This window comes from Littorina saxatilis, linkage group LG12 (genome assembly GCF_037325665.1).
Source record: "Littorina saxatilis isolate snail1 linkage group LG12, US_GU_Lsax_2.0, whole genome shotgun sequence".
NCBI classification, from domain to species: Eukaryota; Metazoa; Mollusca; class Gastropoda; order Littorinimorpha; family Littorinidae; genus Littorina; species Littorina saxatilis.
This window is the reverse complement of record NC_090256.1, coordinates 74,429,348-74,446,847: the sequence shown is the minus strand read 5'-3', so window position 1 is coordinate 74,446,847 and position 17,500 is coordinate 74,429,348. Positions and strand designations below refer to the sequence as shown.

General features: G+C 43.8%; 2 protein-coding genes across 5 annotated transcripts in view; both read right to left on the bottom strand.

Annotated features, from left to right (window-relative positions):
* Window positions 1-17,500, bottom strand: part of LOC138983240 (cytosolic purine 5'-nucleotidase-like) — a 248,483-nt gene that overhangs the window by 109,927 nt on the left and 121,056 nt on the right. The window lies entirely within an intron of this gene.
* Window positions 16,737-17,500, bottom strand: part of LOC138983251 (uncharacterized) — a 27,488-nt gene continuing 26,724 nt past the window's right edge. Inside the window, exons 4-6 of one of the 2 annotated variants that reach the window (XM_070356685.1) lie at window positions 17,165-17,221; window positions 16,894-16,943; window positions 16,737-16,854 (exon numbers count right to left, since the gene is read on the bottom strand). In XM_070356685.1, coding sequence (XP_070212786.1) covers window positions 16,903-16,943; window positions 17,165-17,221 — 98 coding nt within the window. In that variant the 3' untranslated portion in view covers window positions 16,737-16,854; window positions 16,894-16,902. Of the gene's footprint in view, window positions 16,944-17,164; window positions 17,222-17,500 lie in introns of both variants that reach the window. The other variant, XM_070356684.1, reaches the window with a different exon arrangement.

The following is a 17,500-nucleotide window of genomic DNA, read 5'->3' as shown; positions in this document are numbered from 1 at the left end:
TTACTGAACTCACACGTATGATCGCAGCTCTGTACATTTTCAGACTGGAAGAAAAGCGTCAACAAGCTACGTTTGACGTCACATACAAGGTTGACGTGTTATCTCGAGCTACTGTGACGATGCTTTGTGCCCCGGAGTTGGATTCTAAAAATTCGTCTCCCTGTGGGTTATTGTGCATTTTGTTGCACAACCAAAATGATGACAAAAACGATGTTGTGGTGGCTTGTCGTCAAACCAGCATTTTGTTGTTGGTCCTCGGGGAGCATATCGCCTTTTGTCTCATATTTATCAACCGTGGCCTTCGGCCTTGGTCGATAAAGATGAAACAAAAGACGATATTGTCCCCTTGGACCAACAAAAAAGCTGGTCTGTCAACAAGCCACCAAACATCTTATAATGTTATTAGTGCTGTTCGGAGACCCTCGTACAATTTCGGCTTTGCAATGGGTTTCTCAATAGTGGTCAAATGTAAACATTGATTTTAAAAACGACCTCTTTTTGTGCCCGGTCCGTGAGGTGTGGTGATAGATTAAAGGTGATACACGTCTGCTCCGAAGGTGATATAGTTCCATAGTTTGCCAGGTATCCCTGGAACACAATGCATAAACAACAAGTCGCGTGAAGCGATATAAAAATATTTAGTCAATCAATAGGCATCAAAGTAAAAGAACAACAGCAAAAACCAGTCATCACCGACACTACATTCAGATAGTCTAGGCTAAACTTTCCCGAAGACCGAGACGGGTCACGCTCGTCTCCGCGAAGCATGCGAACATTATACTCGACCTTTTTCCTTTAATTCTGAGCGTGTTTTTCAAGTAAACATTACATATCTTTATATTTTTGAATTCAGGAGAAGATGAGGAATACAATGCAATAATAATTTAATCTGTAAGTGAAAAATCGTTTTTAATGACAACTTTAATGAGCAAACTAATTAACTAAGTTTTTAGCTTCCGAGCTAAAATGCAATCCCAAAGTCCGGACTGAGTCAAAGATTGCTTGACCCAAATTTCAATCAATTTGGTTGAAAAATGAGGGCGTGACAGTGCCGCCTCAACTATCACACTAAAAGCCGGATATGACGTCATCAAAGACATTTATTGAAAAAAATGGAGAAAAAAAAGTCCTGTCAATATTATTTATTTATTTATTTATATGGGAGATTTATATAGCGCTTGACGTTCTCTAAGCGCTTTACATATTAATTTCTGCCGTGTGAGATGGAATTTTTTACACAATATATCACGCATTCATGAAGATCGGTCCAGTAGTTTTGTCTGAATCGCTCTACACACACACACACACACACACACCTCGTCTCGATTTCCCGTCTATGTTAAAACATTTAGTCAAAACTTGACTAAATGTAAAAATGATTCATCGCGTGACTTGTTTCCAGTAATGAACTGTGCTGGAATACCCAAAGTTCTCACTGATGAATCAATGGAATGTAGTGCCGGTTATGCAGAAGGTCAGATGTAAATCAACTCACTCTCTCTCTCTCTCTCTCTCTCTCTCTCTCTCTCTCTCTCTCTCTCTCTCTCTCTCTCTCTCTCTCTCTCTCTCTCTCTCTCTCTCTCTCTCTCTCTCTCATACCCGCCCTTTGACTGATCTGCAGTGGTCAATGCTGTTGTATTCAATATATGTATTGTTTTCTCTTATTTCTTTTTTTTTCGGTATATCCTATGATCATGTATTCGGTTTGTAATACAAGATAAAGATCAGTCAGTCAGTCTGATAGGTATCACTGGGCGGAAACTCTTGGCTTCAGAGAAGGTTAGAATCACGTGGCGATACCTACAATAACACCACCTGTCGGTCATTACGAGTAAACAGTGTAACCATCAACTGACGGTAATCATTCGTAAGCACATAGCATTCTGCCCAAACTGCGGCCAGATCAGCTAACGGCGACGTTGCTGGCAGACACCCCAGTTCCTCACCGGTCTCTCCAAGTATTCCTATCTTTATCCTTACTGTAGCCATAGACCTATATTAGATGGGTCCCTGCTGTAGCATTACTATACTTTTGATATACTAATACGGTTAGGATAAAGGAGTATAGCTACTGCGTACGACCGGTCTAAGGACCGGTCCTTATGGGCAGAATATACCTGCGCAGTTTCAGCGGCACAGACGACGCACTGCATATTATTTATGCCGCGATAGGGACTCGTTAGGACGAGTACTTGTCCTGTTTTTCTTTCATGCAACGTGTTGCGGGCTGGGATAATCTGCAGTGCGTCGTCCGTCCTGCTGAAGTTAGGGGCAGATTATACCTGCGCAGAGTCAGCGGCACAGACGACGCACTGCATAGTATTGATGCTGCGATAGGGATTATGACGAGTGCTTGGCGTGTTTTCTTTTCACGCAACGTGTAGCGGGCTGGGATAATCTGCAGTGCGTCGTCTGTGCCGCTGACATTGCGCAGGTATAATCTGCCCCTTAGATACATACGCTCCTGTTGCAGAGAGCGTCTTCCGTCACGATATAGTATTGATGATTATATAAATGATAAACGAGAGTATGTACGAGGATGTATGTGAAGGTGCGGGTATGGATATGTGTGGTTTGGGTTATGTGTGTATTGATGTGTACTTTTATGTGTCTATATGTTCTGAGAGTGTGTTTTATGTGATGTTTTTGTACACGAGCCAAAAGAAAAAATTCTGTTTGTTGCACTCAGATAATACCGTTTTATTGAATTGAATTGAATTGGATTGAATTGTATCCACCTAGTTTTTGCCTTCCGTTCGGTTGGTTTCCCAGTATACGCTTTACGTTGTGAAAGTGTAACTGGTTCTGGAAAGTTCAAGAAACAAGTGGGCTAGGCTTAACCGTATGTGTAAAAGTAGAAACCTACCAGTTGGCTTTGACCTTTGTACAAGATAACTATGAAAATGTACTGACCACAAACATGGAAAACAAGAAATTCCTCCGAGGTAGGAAAAACACCCCCGTCAAAGGGAAATAACCTTCTCAGTTGGTGGCAGTGACTGAGTGAGAATGGTTATTTCCCTTTGACCATGAAGATGTCCCCCCTATAAGTCCTTGTATAATTTTAATCCACCAATAACTCCCTAACCGTGTGTTTGACTGGTCCCAATTTTTGTAAGGACCGTCTCAGGAATGTATAGAACCTGTTCACCAAGTTTGGTGACGATCGGTCCGTTCATTCTTGAGATCTATATGCGAACACAAACACACAAACAAACAAACAAACAAACACATCGACCGAAACCTATACACACCCCTATACCGGGGGTGTAAAAACTATCTTTTCGTCGTTTATTGCCCATGTTTCTGGTAAGTACATTTTCATTGGTATCTTGTTCTTGTTCTTCTTGCCGTCGGTCTCTTCTTCCTATTAAGTTGGCTATGTGTTCGCCATGTTTGTTCAGCCATCTTCATTAAGCTGAGTGACTAAGCATCCATCATCCTTTGCAATCAGGCGACACCACATGGGACACACACTGAGATTAATTGACATCGCCGGCTTATAACTTCATCGTGCATTCACCTGTGTTGCATTTCTTCAAAGAGTTTTCACGCGTCTAGTTCTACAATCTTCGAATATTGCTTTGGGAAGGGAGCTGCTCAGGTTCAAGATATTGTTCATAATTGTGTAGATATTATCTTTGATTTATTTGTCTTGGGTTGTGTGGGTTTTTGTTTGTTTGTTTTTTAATATCTGTGCATATTTTTCATTTTTATTTAGCGTAGTTTATCTCCGGGCGATACACAGAACAAGCGCTTGCATGCTTGCACCACAACCTTCGTAAATAAAGATTAATATTATCTTATCCAATCATAATGATATTGAGTCTGCTGTCACTAGAAGACAGTAACGATCATGGTCTGTAAATGTTCAGTTCACCGTAGAAGTTGCGGTACGTTTTCTTCGAACGAAGCTTAAGAAGTACAGCCAAAGTGACAAATCAAGTGGAAGACCCACACTCGGATCAGGTACCCTTCATTTAAACAGTTCAAAGCATTACACCCATTTTCAAAACACTTGGAAAGCAAACAGCAATTAGACCTGATGAAAGGAAATTGGTCAGTGAAGCATTTAGAGGTGTGCTGCCAGAACAGGTCAGTAGGGACGACGACCTCTAGAGGAAAACAAGGGAGGTTAACACCTGTTGAGACATCCGATTACCTACCTTTGCCAAGTCTCTGACGGACTCACAGTCAGATGAAAAGTATCGTTCTCGCCAAAGAGCCATTAGCAAAACTTCATCAGGCCACCGTCTTAATTGATATCTGTTTCCTACGGAAAGTTTTTATTTTGCCGGGGTTTTGTTTTTTCGAGATCTAATTGATTGGATCTAATAGTCTACAGTCTTTCCACGGTTACAGACTGTACCTCGTTGTTATGTATGACCAATGCACAGACCATTAGGTGGAGGTACTCCCGAATATTCGTTTTGTCCATAATAAAACGTTCCATAAACCCCACTTCTCCTGCTTCTCCACCATCCTAACAACTACCCCCCTCCCCCACCCCACCCCCCACCCCATCCCTCTCACTACCACCATTACCACATGCATACTGACATGCGCATCTGAAGGCAAGGTGACCCAGAGAAGCCTCGATCCGCTAAATTATAAAATGACCACCAAAGGTCGCACCCGCTTCCTGTTTGGCGCGCGCTGCACCGGAAGTACCATCCTCCAGGGAGCAGAGGGGATTGTGGGAAAGGTTCTTTGGGCCAGGGTAGTAAAAGGAACTTGAGGGGCCTCGCGCCTGGCTTTCTCCCGTTTGTTACCTGGCGAAATGGTTTCCAGAGCGGCACGCAAAGAGAAGCAGATGCTGAAAATGATACAAACTTCCTCGGGTAAGCTTGGGTGGATGCCGGGCAGCCTCTAAAACTGCTCGCGGAATTTTGGGAGTTTTTGATCAAAAAGACTCTAAAAAGAGGAATTCGAAGAATGTCTGTGGGGTGAGTAAGACGCTAATGTAATAGTTTGAATAAAACTTGGCTGAACTGTAAACTGTCTGAAATAAAGGATCTTGACTCTCTCTTTCTCTCTCTCACTCTCTATCTATCTATAGAGAATACTACATGGCTTGCTGTGTCGTACCAGATTTACACGAGTTGTTTTTTAAAATACTTAACTGCGAGCGAAAGCGAGCTGTTCACTATTTGAAAAAGCAACGAGTGTAAATCTGGTACGACACAGCAAGCCATGTAGTATTCTGTTTATCCTACATACTTTACTTACGTGTATTTTACTGAAAATGTCTTGCAGTCGAGGCAGCTAACTTGAAGACGCTTGTTTTGGACCTCGATCTCTTCAAAAGCCTCGTGCAATCTATTACGTCAAAGCAAAGAAACGTCACTCTGAACGTGTGGCGTGACGTGTTAGTTCTAAAGATTCATCGAGGGTAATTAACGAGCGCAATTTTTGTTTCTATAATGACGTTTGTCTCGGTGACTTTAGCATCATAAGCTGTGGAAACACAGGTCCCTGCAAGACTTGCTTGACATGACCTCATTTACATGATATACACACGTGTGATTTGAACGATTATTATCTTACGGGTGTCTCTCTCACGTATGTAGGATAAATCTCTTTTTTCACCCCTTCTCTCTCTCTCTCTCTCTCTCTCTCTCTCTCTCTCTCTCTCTCTCTCTCTCTCTCTCTCTCTCTCTCTCTCTCTCTCTCTCTCTCTCTCTCTCTCTCTCTCTCTCTCTCTCTCTCTCTCGCACAACATTCAAAGTTTTTGAGCCTTGCGAATTCCCCCCTTCTTCAGTGTCGACCGGCTCTGTTGGCGAGGAGGGCGCACAAGCTCTGATTGCAGTGTGAGCCGAGATAATGATGGCTACCTCTTGTAATAACACGGTCAAGTTTCATGGTGACGACCACTGCTGACCAGTCTTACATTGCACCTCCTAATGCAGGGCCGCTCACAAGAAATAACGGTTTTAGGTGTGACGAAAAAAAGAACAGGGCCTGAGTACGGTGATAAATACAAGACTTATTTTACAACCATTTGAAAAATACATACATCCCCCGTGGCTGCCCGCATAACGAAATCGTTTCTCTCGTGTTTTGAACTTGCCAGTGTTACGGCACAGAGCAGAGTCCGTCCCGCACTTTGCTTTGTGTAAATCACGTGGCCACCCAAACTCCCGCACAACGCAACATTTTCACGAGAAAAATACGTTTATTTGCTTGCTTTGTCTGTATTACACATTTCTATCTACATTTACCACTAAAACACAAAGTCGTATACTTTATTTTGCAAGTGAATCGTATTCATACATCATAACGTTATCACGAGAAGAACAAAGGGAAGACACTCTATTATGCTAACATGTTCCGAGCTCAACTGTCCCGCTCAAACCGTATAGATCTATTTTTGCTGGCACCCCCCGAAGAAATGCAGCCTCATCGGCTTCCACCTGCAATATATTCGTTTTCATTAGGAATGTGACGTCCTGTTCTTCGTCACGTCACACCTATCTCGAAAACTAAGCGTCGCACAGAACCAGCGTCCTGTTCTTCGTCACGTCACACCTATCTCGAAAACTAAGCGTCGCACAGAACCAGCGTCCTGTTCTTCGTCACGTCACACCTATCTCGAAAACTAAGCGTCGCACAGAACCAGCGTCCTGTTCTTCGTCACGTCACACCTATCTCGAAAACTAAGCGTCGCACAGAACCAGCGTCCTGTTCTTCGTCACGTCACACCTATCTCGAAAACTAAGCGTCGCACAGAACCAGCGTCCTGTTCTTCGTCACGTCACACCTATCTCGAAAACTAAGCGTCGCACAGAACCAGCGTCCTGTTCTTCGTCACGTCACACCTATCTCGAAAACTAAGCGTCGCACAGAACCAGCGTCCTGTTCTTCGTCACGTCACACCTATCTCGAAAACTAAGCGTCGCACAGAACCAGCGCCCTGTTCTTCGTCAGGTCACACCTATCTCGAAAACTAAGCGTCGCACAGAACCAGCGTCCTGTTCTTCGTCACGTCACACCTATCTCGAAAACTAAGCGTCGCACAGAACCAGCGCCCTGTTCTTCGTCACGTCACACCTATCTCGAAAACTAAGCGTCGCACAGAACCAGCGCCCTGTTCTTCGTCACGTCACACCTATCTCGAAAACTAAGCGTCGCACAGAACCAGCGCCCTGTTCTTCGTCACGTCACACCTATCTCGAAAACTAAGCGTCGCACAGAACCAGCGCCCTGTTCTTCGTCACGTCACACCTATCTCGAAAACTAAGCGTCGCACAGAACCAGCGCCCTGTTCTTCGTCACGTCACACCTATCTCGAAAACTAAGCGTCGCACAGAACCAGCGCCCTGTTCTTCGTCACGTCACACCTATCTCGAAAACTAAGCGTCGCACAGAACCAGCGTCCTGTTCTTCGTCACGTCACACCTATCTCGAAAACTAAGCGTCGCACAGAACCAGCGCCCCTTCATTATCTCACTCCCGTCGCGATATATAACCTTCGTGGTTGCAAACGACGTTAAACACCAACAAAAAACAAGTCGCGTAAGGCGAAATTACTACATTTAAGTCAAGCTGTGGCACTCACAGAATGAAATTGAACGTAGTCCGCCGCTAGTGCAAAAGGCAGTGAAAGTGACGAGCCTGTTTGGCGCGGTAGCGGTTGCGCTGTGCTTCATAGCACGCTTTACTGTACCTCTCTTCGTTTTAACTTTCTGAGCGTGTTTTTAATCCAAACATATCATATCTATATGTTTTTGGAATCAGGAACCGACAAGGAATAAGATGAAAGTGTTTTTAAATTGATTTCGAAAATTTAATTTTGATCATAATTTTTAATTTTTTTAATTTTCAGAGCTTGTTTTTAATCCAAATATAACATATTTATATGTTTTTGGAATCAGAAAATGATGAAGAATAAGATGAACGTAAATTTGGATCGTTTTATAAAACAATTTTTTTTACAATTTTCAGATATTTAATGACCAAAGTCATTAATTTATTTTTAAGCCACCAAACTGAAATGCAATACCGAAGTCCGGCCTTCGTCGAAGATTGCTTGGCCAAAATTTCAATCAATTTAATTGAAAAATGAGGGTGTGACAGTGCCGCCTCAACTTTTACAAAAAGCCGGATATGACGTCATCAAAGACATTTATCGAAAAAATGAAAAAAACATCCGGGGATTACATTCCCAGGAACTCTCATGTCAAATTTCATAAAGATCGGTCCAGTAGTTTACTCTGAATCGCTCTACACACACACACGCACACACACACACACACACACACACACACACACACACACACACACACACACACACACACACATACACACATACATACATACACCATGACCCTCGTCTCGATTCCCCCTCTATGTTAAAACATTTAGTCAAAACTTGACTAAATGTAAGTGGTCCTCTTCTAAATGTCTCACTTGAATTGCCTTTCATCCATGCATGTGGTGGTGTAACTAGGCCAGGGTAAAATTGAGCATATAAACTAAATTAAGATCCTTCTGTAGCTGTCTCACTTGACTTGCCTTTCATCCATTTACTGTGTTGATCGGGTTGTCTTGTGGTGTAACCAAAGAGTGTTACCCTACGGACTGTCCGTAGGGATACACTCTTTGGTGTAACTAAGCCAAGGTAAAATGGAGACTGTGAACTAGACCCTTCTTTAACTGTTTCACCTGAATTGCCTTTCGTCCATTGATTCCTCCACCAGTCGGTCGTTTGGTGACCATGATGGTAAGCCAAGGTGAGACCTTTGTGTCACCTGACTCGATTGACTTCCGTCCATTAATTCGTTCATCGAGTACTGTTGTCTTGTGGCGTTAGCAAGCCGAGGTAAAACGAGGGTAGATACCCCTCTAAATGTCTTACCTGAATTGACTTCTATCCATTCATCCGTTCACCAATTTGTCTTGTGGCGTTAGCAAGCTGAGGTAAAAAAAAAAAATTAAAAAAAAGGACCCCCAGTGAATCAGCTATCCCTCTAAATGTCTCACCTGAATTACCTTTCATCAATCCATTCGCTTAACGATGCTGTCTTGGGGTGGAAAGTAAGGCAAGGTATAAAAGGTCGTCATCTAAATTCTCTCACCTGAATTACTTTTCAACAACTCATTCCTTCAACCGTGTTGTCTTGTGGATGTGGTGTAAAAGTTGATGCGGTTAATTGGATCGTTTATAAGTTACTTGAATGTGGTCTCTGGAATTACTGTTATGCAATGTTTCTGTTTACGAAGTACTACGCGTCAGGTAAGGCTACATTTCAGTTGCAGGAGTATCTTGTGATGGTGTAATGGGGGTTTGTTGAAGTGTTACTGCATGGCTAGCGGTGTGTCACCTAGTCTTGGTTAAAAAAATCTCTCCATTTTGACTTTTCTCTAAAAGTGAGACCCCTACAACATCTTTAGAAGACACTGGGACGTCTTTGGTCTAAAATTGGTAAGTACTGACAAAAACATGGTAGCATATCAACAAAACATACCTTTGATTGAGATTTTTTTTAAACAAGACAGGTAGGTATTTAAAACGTTTAAATTGTAGACAAAAAAGACATTCCGAGCACAAGTACATCGACCCTATGGTCTTTACAGGGAACAGAAAGAAAAAAAATAAACATACATGTGCCCCTAATTGGTCACTGCTGGCTGGGATTGACTTGTCAAGTGACAAAAGACTCTCCCCGCTCTCTCTCTCTCTCTCTCTCTCTCTCTCTCTCTCTCTCTCTCTCTCCCGCTCTCTCTCTCTCTCTCTCTCTCTCTCTCTAAATCATTATCATCATCACCATCATCAACCTCCTCATTCACATTCTGTTCTTGCGTGGGACGAGTGTCGGCACTGGAGTATAAAGCGAATGAAAGACGGCGGTTTCTTTGTGAAGGCAATGGCGGTTTATTTTCCTCCTGGCTATCAATACGGGGCATCACTGGTCCCCCTCACGACAGAATTATCATCTCCCTAAACAAACAATTTCCCCTCTCTCGCCTATCTCATTGTGGCTATCACAAACTTGTGAAGCCGCTGATTTGGCGGTTATTTTTATAAGAATTCTCGGCTGATCTGAGAGGCCCTATTTTTTGAAAGGCGTGGAAAGTCGACGGAGGTAATCATTTATCGGTTGTCGACTAACATTGTTGAGAGCAGGCCGGTTCAGTCAGTAGTGCGATATAGTGAAAAACACCAGATAAAATGCGATGGTGAAATGAAAAACCATGTGGCGGCGTTTCCAGTCGGCGAGACGATAGTTCATATTTGTATGAAAAAAAGGTAAAGTGCTCGAAACTGTGACTGATTACCGACGACGAGGTTACTGTCTACAAAAATATTACTTTGACATGTGTGATGATATTTGTACACCTGAAAAATATCATCTTGCTCCGTCTACACAAACTGAATTGCCAACGAAGTAACTGTCTGAGAAATGATAAATACTGTACTTTGAAATTTGTGATATTTGTACACCAACAACCATTTGTTGATGACACAACCATTTGTCGAAAGTAGCGTAGGCACCCGGTCTGCTCCCCGCCTAAAAAGGCCAGTGCCGTTCCGTCTTCGAGGGACTGCGTGGGTTTCATTTCGGAGTTTTCCTTCTCCTAGACGAGTTTCCTTCCATGGATGATGAGCCTCCTCTACCCTCGTTTTGAATTCAGAGTGGTCTTCTCTTAGGATAGCTGCTTGCCAGGGTTGACGAGCCTATCCTGCCCGGCTATTTGACCCATTGCTGGGATTTGTACACCAATAAACAAATATGTACCCTGAAAAAGTCAGTGTTTGTGAAGGTCGCCTATGTTAACATATTTTACAGGGTTACCGCAACACCCATCCCCACCCCCCTCCTTTTTTTCAGACCTTTTGTTTGTTTGTTTGTTTGTTTGTTTGTTTGCTTAACGCCCAGCCGACCACGAAGGGCCATATCAGGGCGGTGCTGCTTTGACATATAACGTGCGCCACACACAAGACAGAAGTCGCAGCACAGGCTTCATGTCTCACCCAGTCACATTATTCTGACACCGGACCAACCAGTCCTAGCACTAACCCCATAATGCCAGACGCCAGGTATGACCCGGCCGGGGTTCGAACCCACGACCTCCCGATCACGGGACGGACGCCTTACCACTAGGCCAACAGTGCCGGTCTTTTTCAGACCTAAGAATTCTGAGAAAAGAGAAATGGGGGTCCTTAACGTCCTCACAGGAAATTGTCCTTTTAGGGACATGAGTAAGAATTCTGAGTAAAAAAAAAAGGTTTTAAAGGGAAGGAGTCGTAACAAATGGAAGTAAGATTACAGAAGTGAACCAACACAACACTAGCGAAGGACAAAACCCCAACCGAACGACATTCCACACATTCGTAGCCTAATAGGCCTAGTAGGGGTTAAATTAATAACCGATCACACATTCCGCTTTTTTCTCCCCGCTTTTCGCCACCATTCCATGGCTTCCAACACCTCCCGATGCAAGCAGCATGCTCGCTTACGCATGCGCACTACGTCGCTGTATGATATTAGCGACACCTGGCTTATGCGAGCCTTGCTCCGAAACCGGAAGTATATGGCCGCCATGTTGGTTAGCGTCCATCAGGTGTGGCCCACGTGGTGTTGCGCTGTCTGTCGGAGGGGGAGAGGAGAAGGGACTATTTCGGCATTGTTTTCCGCGCAGATTACACAGAAGTGCTGTTTTATAGGGACCGGCCTTCAGTCCCGACGGTGGTGTTGTCTTATCGTGTTTGCTGTGTTGTTTCTTCGCTTGCCAGTTTCAAATGCCCTTTTGCTTAGCCGAGTCATAATCGTCATATTACGGGAATGTCCCGGCCCCTTAGCGTTTATCCATTTCCTTGCAACACGCACTCGCAATGACGACAATGTCCGTGTGTTGGGGGTTTGGAGAGTACGGGTCTGTGACCACTGACGTAACTATCTCGGACTCAGTGGTATTGTACTTAGCGTGTGAACCCTGCTGGTGCCGATCGCACGACAAATCATGTGCGGCTTGTGTTTGTAAACCTGCATAACGTTGTGTTGTAAATATCGTCAGTGTAGGCATGTTGTTTGTCACGTATTGTCATCGTTGTTGTTGCTCCTGCCAAGTTGCTGCTGTCTTTTGCCTGCTGTTGCTACCACCAACATTACCACCACCACCACCGGCCGTCTACCACCACCAGACGTTAAAGGCCACCTTCAGTTTCCTTCGTCTCCTGCTGCTGCTAGTGTCACTACTACTCTACTACCATACAACAACAAATACTACAACTACTGATACGACTACAACCACTACTATAACTTGAAATTATAATGCCTTTGCTGCTCTTCTCAGTTCTATCCCGCCTCCTCACATACACACCCCCCCCCCCCACCTCTCACCCGCCGCATAATAAACGTATACTACTACTACTACTACTACTACTAATTCCACTACTACTACTACTACTACTACTACTACTACTACTACTACTACTACTACTACTACTACCACTACTACTACTACTATTACTACTACTACTACTACTACTACCACTACTACTACTACTACTACCACCACTACCACTACTACTACTACAACTACTACCACTACTACTACTTCTACTACTACTACTACTACTTTTATGCACCTGATGCTGCGTGCGACTGCTGGGGTGGTTGCCATGTCAGTTTCTTCTTTTGTGGTTAGTTACGCTATCCTCAAGAACTTCTTCCAGCCGAGTTTCAGTATCGTTTTAAATAACTCTTCGCACAGCCGCAGTCGGGATCTCAAAGGCAACTTCAATCAGTCAGCCTTTTTTTGATCCCATAACCTCATAACGATCCTAATTTCGTTCTGTCAGATTCAAAATTGCCAATGTGTGGGCGCTTCATTTCGGATAATGTGGTTGCGTTTTGTTAGGTGTACATGGATTCCCCGATATGCTGTGCCAAGAAATGTGATTGTGCCCTTGGGTCTGATTCGGGCCATTTTGACAAGTGGCAGTGATATGTACAATTTACTCCCCGTACTCGCTTATTTCTGGCACGAGCATCAAAGACGTGTCTTGCATGACAATGCCGCCGTTGATTCCTGTAGAATATTCTCTGCTGACATTTACTGAACGCCCAAAGTTATGCTTCCTACGTTTCCTGTAGCAGGGGTGGGGACCGATGGTGGGGAAAATGTCTGGAATTTTGTGGAAGATAAACTTGGGGTACTGGGACAGGGGAAAGACCGGTGTGATCGCGGTTTGAGGTGGCGCTGCTCATGCTACTGCCCGCTTTCTCGGAAGAACTATAGCAGTATAAGAAGATATATAGAGATATAACTTGAAATGTTTTAAAGAAGGGTGAATTGATTGAAATCACATCGACGAAGTGTCTTTTTATGTGATTGAAATACAGAAGTATACCATATTTAAACTGTTGTTGTGTTCTCGAGAGGAGCAACTCTTCACTCGGGGCTGTCAACAAAGTAAACGAGGTTTTCTCCCCCCCCCCCCCCCCACACACACACACCCTTCCCTTCCCGTCCACACCCTTCCCTTCCCTTCCCTCCCCTCCCCCCTCCAACCATTCCCATATCACCCCCGCCACCCCCCTCCCACAGACGAAACCCCCTCCCCCCAAGGATTGTTGAAGAATGTGTTATTACACGAACATGTTGAGAGCTGAAATGTTTGAAAGAAGGGTACATTGACTGAAAGTAAGTCAAATCGACGAAGTACCTTTTCATTCTGATATATACAGCGGTATATCTTTTGGCATTGATGACCAGGATTGTTCCAAGACCTTGGACTTTGGTCATTTACGCATACTGTTTTGATCTGACACAATTTTGGTTTAAAGGCATACTAACGCACTCCCGTGTTTACAAAGTGTAGTTTGCCCACAATCGATGTCAAACGCACCATAAGACCATATAATGACGATACGTCACCATGCGCGGACCATAATACATGCATTACAGCTTGTTCTAGCCTCTGAAAAAGTGAGGATGTCAACAAAGCCGCGGTGTTCTCTCCCTTGCATCAACGTTACATGTGTTGCCAAATCTATAAATAGGACGATCCAGATCAAAATGAAAATTCAAATATCTCAACATTTAAGGGGTCCTAGACCACAATATTTTGCAGGGAACTTAATTTAGTCTGTCTCCAGCTGTTGGTAAAGCAATTAGCGTGTATAGTCATCGAGTACATATGGCTTTAAAAAATTTTTTAATTCCATTTATTTGTTCATGGAATTTGCATACATTTATCAATATGAAAACAATGGTTTATCGTGTTGTCTTCAAACACATTTTAAATTAAAAAAATGAAATAAGGCATTGTTCCGACCCCAGGCCGTTCGCATAACCAATATAACCGATAGTTTTGACACTGACGCGGATGTATTTTGACAAAATAATGTTTTTAGCTGTCAGGACACTTTGACCGATTTGTATTTTGAACCCAACACTGGATGACTATTAACTTACACCTGTAACTCAGTCCATGCGGCCGTCGTATTAATTCAGTCAAGCACTAGCTTCAATAGCATCAGACAGGGTACAATGCACCGGAAGTCAGTGCGATATTCCCTCAGTCGCCATGCATAAAGTTTAACGGTGTGTGAACGTCTGTCTGTCACTGAGTGGTTACATCAGCAAAACATGTGTGCAATTTTTCTTTCGTAGTGTTCCCCTCAGAGATGCTCGGTTGCCAAGTTAGTTTTGAGCCGGGTTGCTATGTGTGTATCTGAGCAGAGTATTGTACAACAGTATGTTGGATACTTAGGGCATATAATGCTCTCGCCCATTTGTTACCGTGTGTACAAATCACGAAAGAGAGACAGAGACAATGACTATGACAACTTTATTTTATGAGGGTAATGTAAAAAGCAGAAAGTTGTTGTTTTTTACGACCACCTTTAAAGACGGTTTACACTATTAATTAACGCTAAATGAATAAACTATTACAGAGAGAGAGAGAGAGAGAGACGGAGAGAGAGAGAGAGAGAGAGAGAGAGAGAGAGAGAGAGTTTGTTTGTTTGTTTGTTTGTTTGTTTGCTTAACGCCCAGCCGACCACGAAGGGCCATATCAGGGTGGTGCTGCTTTGACATTTAACGTGCGCCACACACAAGACAGAAGTCGCAGCACAGGCTTCATGTCTCACCCAGTCACATCATTCTGACACCGAACCAACCAGTGAGAGAGAGAGGGAGAGGGAGGGAAACCGAGAGATTTGCTAATCAACGTCCTTATTTATTTTTTTTATATAGAACAAGCTGAGCCAAACTGCAGAACGCGAACTTTTGACACGAAATGAAACAAAACCAACTGAAGAATTGAAAATAATCCCCCTTTTCCTGCAAGACAGCATCAAGCCGCTCTAGTCTTACTCCGTTTCTCAGTAAAGTATGCAGTGAACGACTCGACATAAACTAACTCTCTCTCTCTCCCTCTCTATCTCTCTCTCTCCTTCCCTCTCTCTCTCTCTCTCTCTCTCTCTCTCTCTCTCTCTCTCTCTCCTTCTCTCTCTCTCTCTCCTTCTCTCTCTCCTTCTCTCACTCTCCCTCCCCTCTCTCTCTCTCTCTCTCTCTCTCTATCTATCTATCTATCTCTCTCTCCTCTCTCTCTCCTTCTCTCTCTCTCTCTATATATATCTCTCTCTCTCCTTCTCTCTCTCTCCTTCTCTCTCTCTCCTTCTCTCTCTCTCTCTCTCTCTCTCTCCTTCTCTCTCTCTCTCTCATCCCCCCACACACACACATACACCCCACACACACACAAACACACACAAACACACACTCTCTCCCCACCACACACACACACACACACAAAGCTAGTCAAAAGAAAAGAGATAAGTGGCTGTATTCATTCGCTTCCCGGCAGAGACAGCCTGTGGGTGACTGTGATAATTGATGGTGGGACATTTTTCACGTGCATAATTGTCCCTTGACTGGCCTACGTGAACAGTGGCAGGCTCAGACACTCACACACTCCAACAGAAACTGAATTTTGCTCTCCTTCTTTACTGTCTGTCTTTGTTGGGAGGGGGGAGGGGGTAATGTGCATTTTGTTCTCTGTGTGTGTGTGTGTGTGTGTGTGTGTGTGTGCGTGTGTGTGCGTGCGTGTGGATGTGTGTGTGCGTGTGTGTGTGCGTGTGTGTGTGGGTGTGTGCGTGTGTGTCGATGTGTGTGTGTGTGTGTGTGTGCGTGTGTGTGTTTGCGTGTGTGTGTGTGTGTGTGTGTGTGTGTGTGTGTGTGTGTGTGTGTATGTATGTGTGCGCGTGTGCGCGTGTGTGTGTGTGTGTGTGACGGTGTGTGTGTGTGTGTGTGTGTGATTGTGTATGTGAGTGTGCGCGCGCGTGTGTGTGTGTGTGTGTGTGTGTGTGTGTGCATGTCTGTTTTACATTCAGTCGATTTTTCACGGTCTGAATATATTCCGGTAGCCTTGGCATCCAGAGGAATGTGTGAGCGTGAGTGTGCGCGTGCGTGTGTATGTGTGTGTGTGCGTATGTGTATGTTTGTATGTATGTGAGTGAGTATGTGTGTGTGTGTGTGTGTGTGTGTTACTGTATGTATTTGTGTGTGTGTCTGTGAGTGTGTGCGTGTTTGTTTGTTTGTTTGTATGTCTGCCCCCCTCTCTGTTTGATTGTTTGTATGTGCGTGTGTGTGCACGTGTGTGTGTGCGTGCGTTTGTGTACGTGTGTATGTGTGTGTTCGTGCGTGCGTGCGTACGTGCGTGAGTGTGTGTGAGCGTGTGTGTGTGTATGTGTGTGTGGGTGTGTGTTAATTCAGCCAGCCTTGTATTCAAGTCTTTATTGAAACAGATTGTCCCAGAGTGTTCACAATTTCAAAAGTCATCCGAACGAAGCTGACACAGCAGCGGATGAAAGCAAGAAGTTGTATCCCTTTACATGAGTCACGCCCACAGAGATATCTCTGTGGTCACGCCTCAAATGAACGAAGCTATCTTTACTTTTGCTCTGCAAAGTCTTCACATTCGTCGATAGCTCCTGAAAAATAGTTGAACAGTGTGAGAACAGAGAATCACAGTTTTTCAGAGGAAGAAATTAAACAACTGACAGGAAAATCATTTTAAGGAAGGATTTACATAGGATTTGTAATTGGATAGATTATACAATGTTGATGGTTAAAATACATTATGAATATTAAGTAACAAAACAAAGTCAATATAAATTACTGTCATACAATTGGTCAGTGAAAGGGAGCTTACTGATGACGGTGAGGAAGTCGTCCAGCTCATCCCCAGCCAGTGCACCGTCCGTGTTGGCTGAAACCATGGTAACAATATTCATGGTTAGTCTTGAAACGGAGAAAAATCCCGAGTTGGACAGTACACTATTCCCATGGATCTACGCACACCTTGTATAAATGTTGCAAATAACCTTAAAGTTTCTTCAAACAGGTTGCAAAATAACTAAATGCAATGATATGTGCAGGGATTCAGACCTATCCAACATTTTTTATTCCCGTTTGAATCATCTCCAATCCAAAGTCTGAACACAAAATAAGAATTCTGTCGCTCCCGTTTGATCAATTAGCGTCCGGT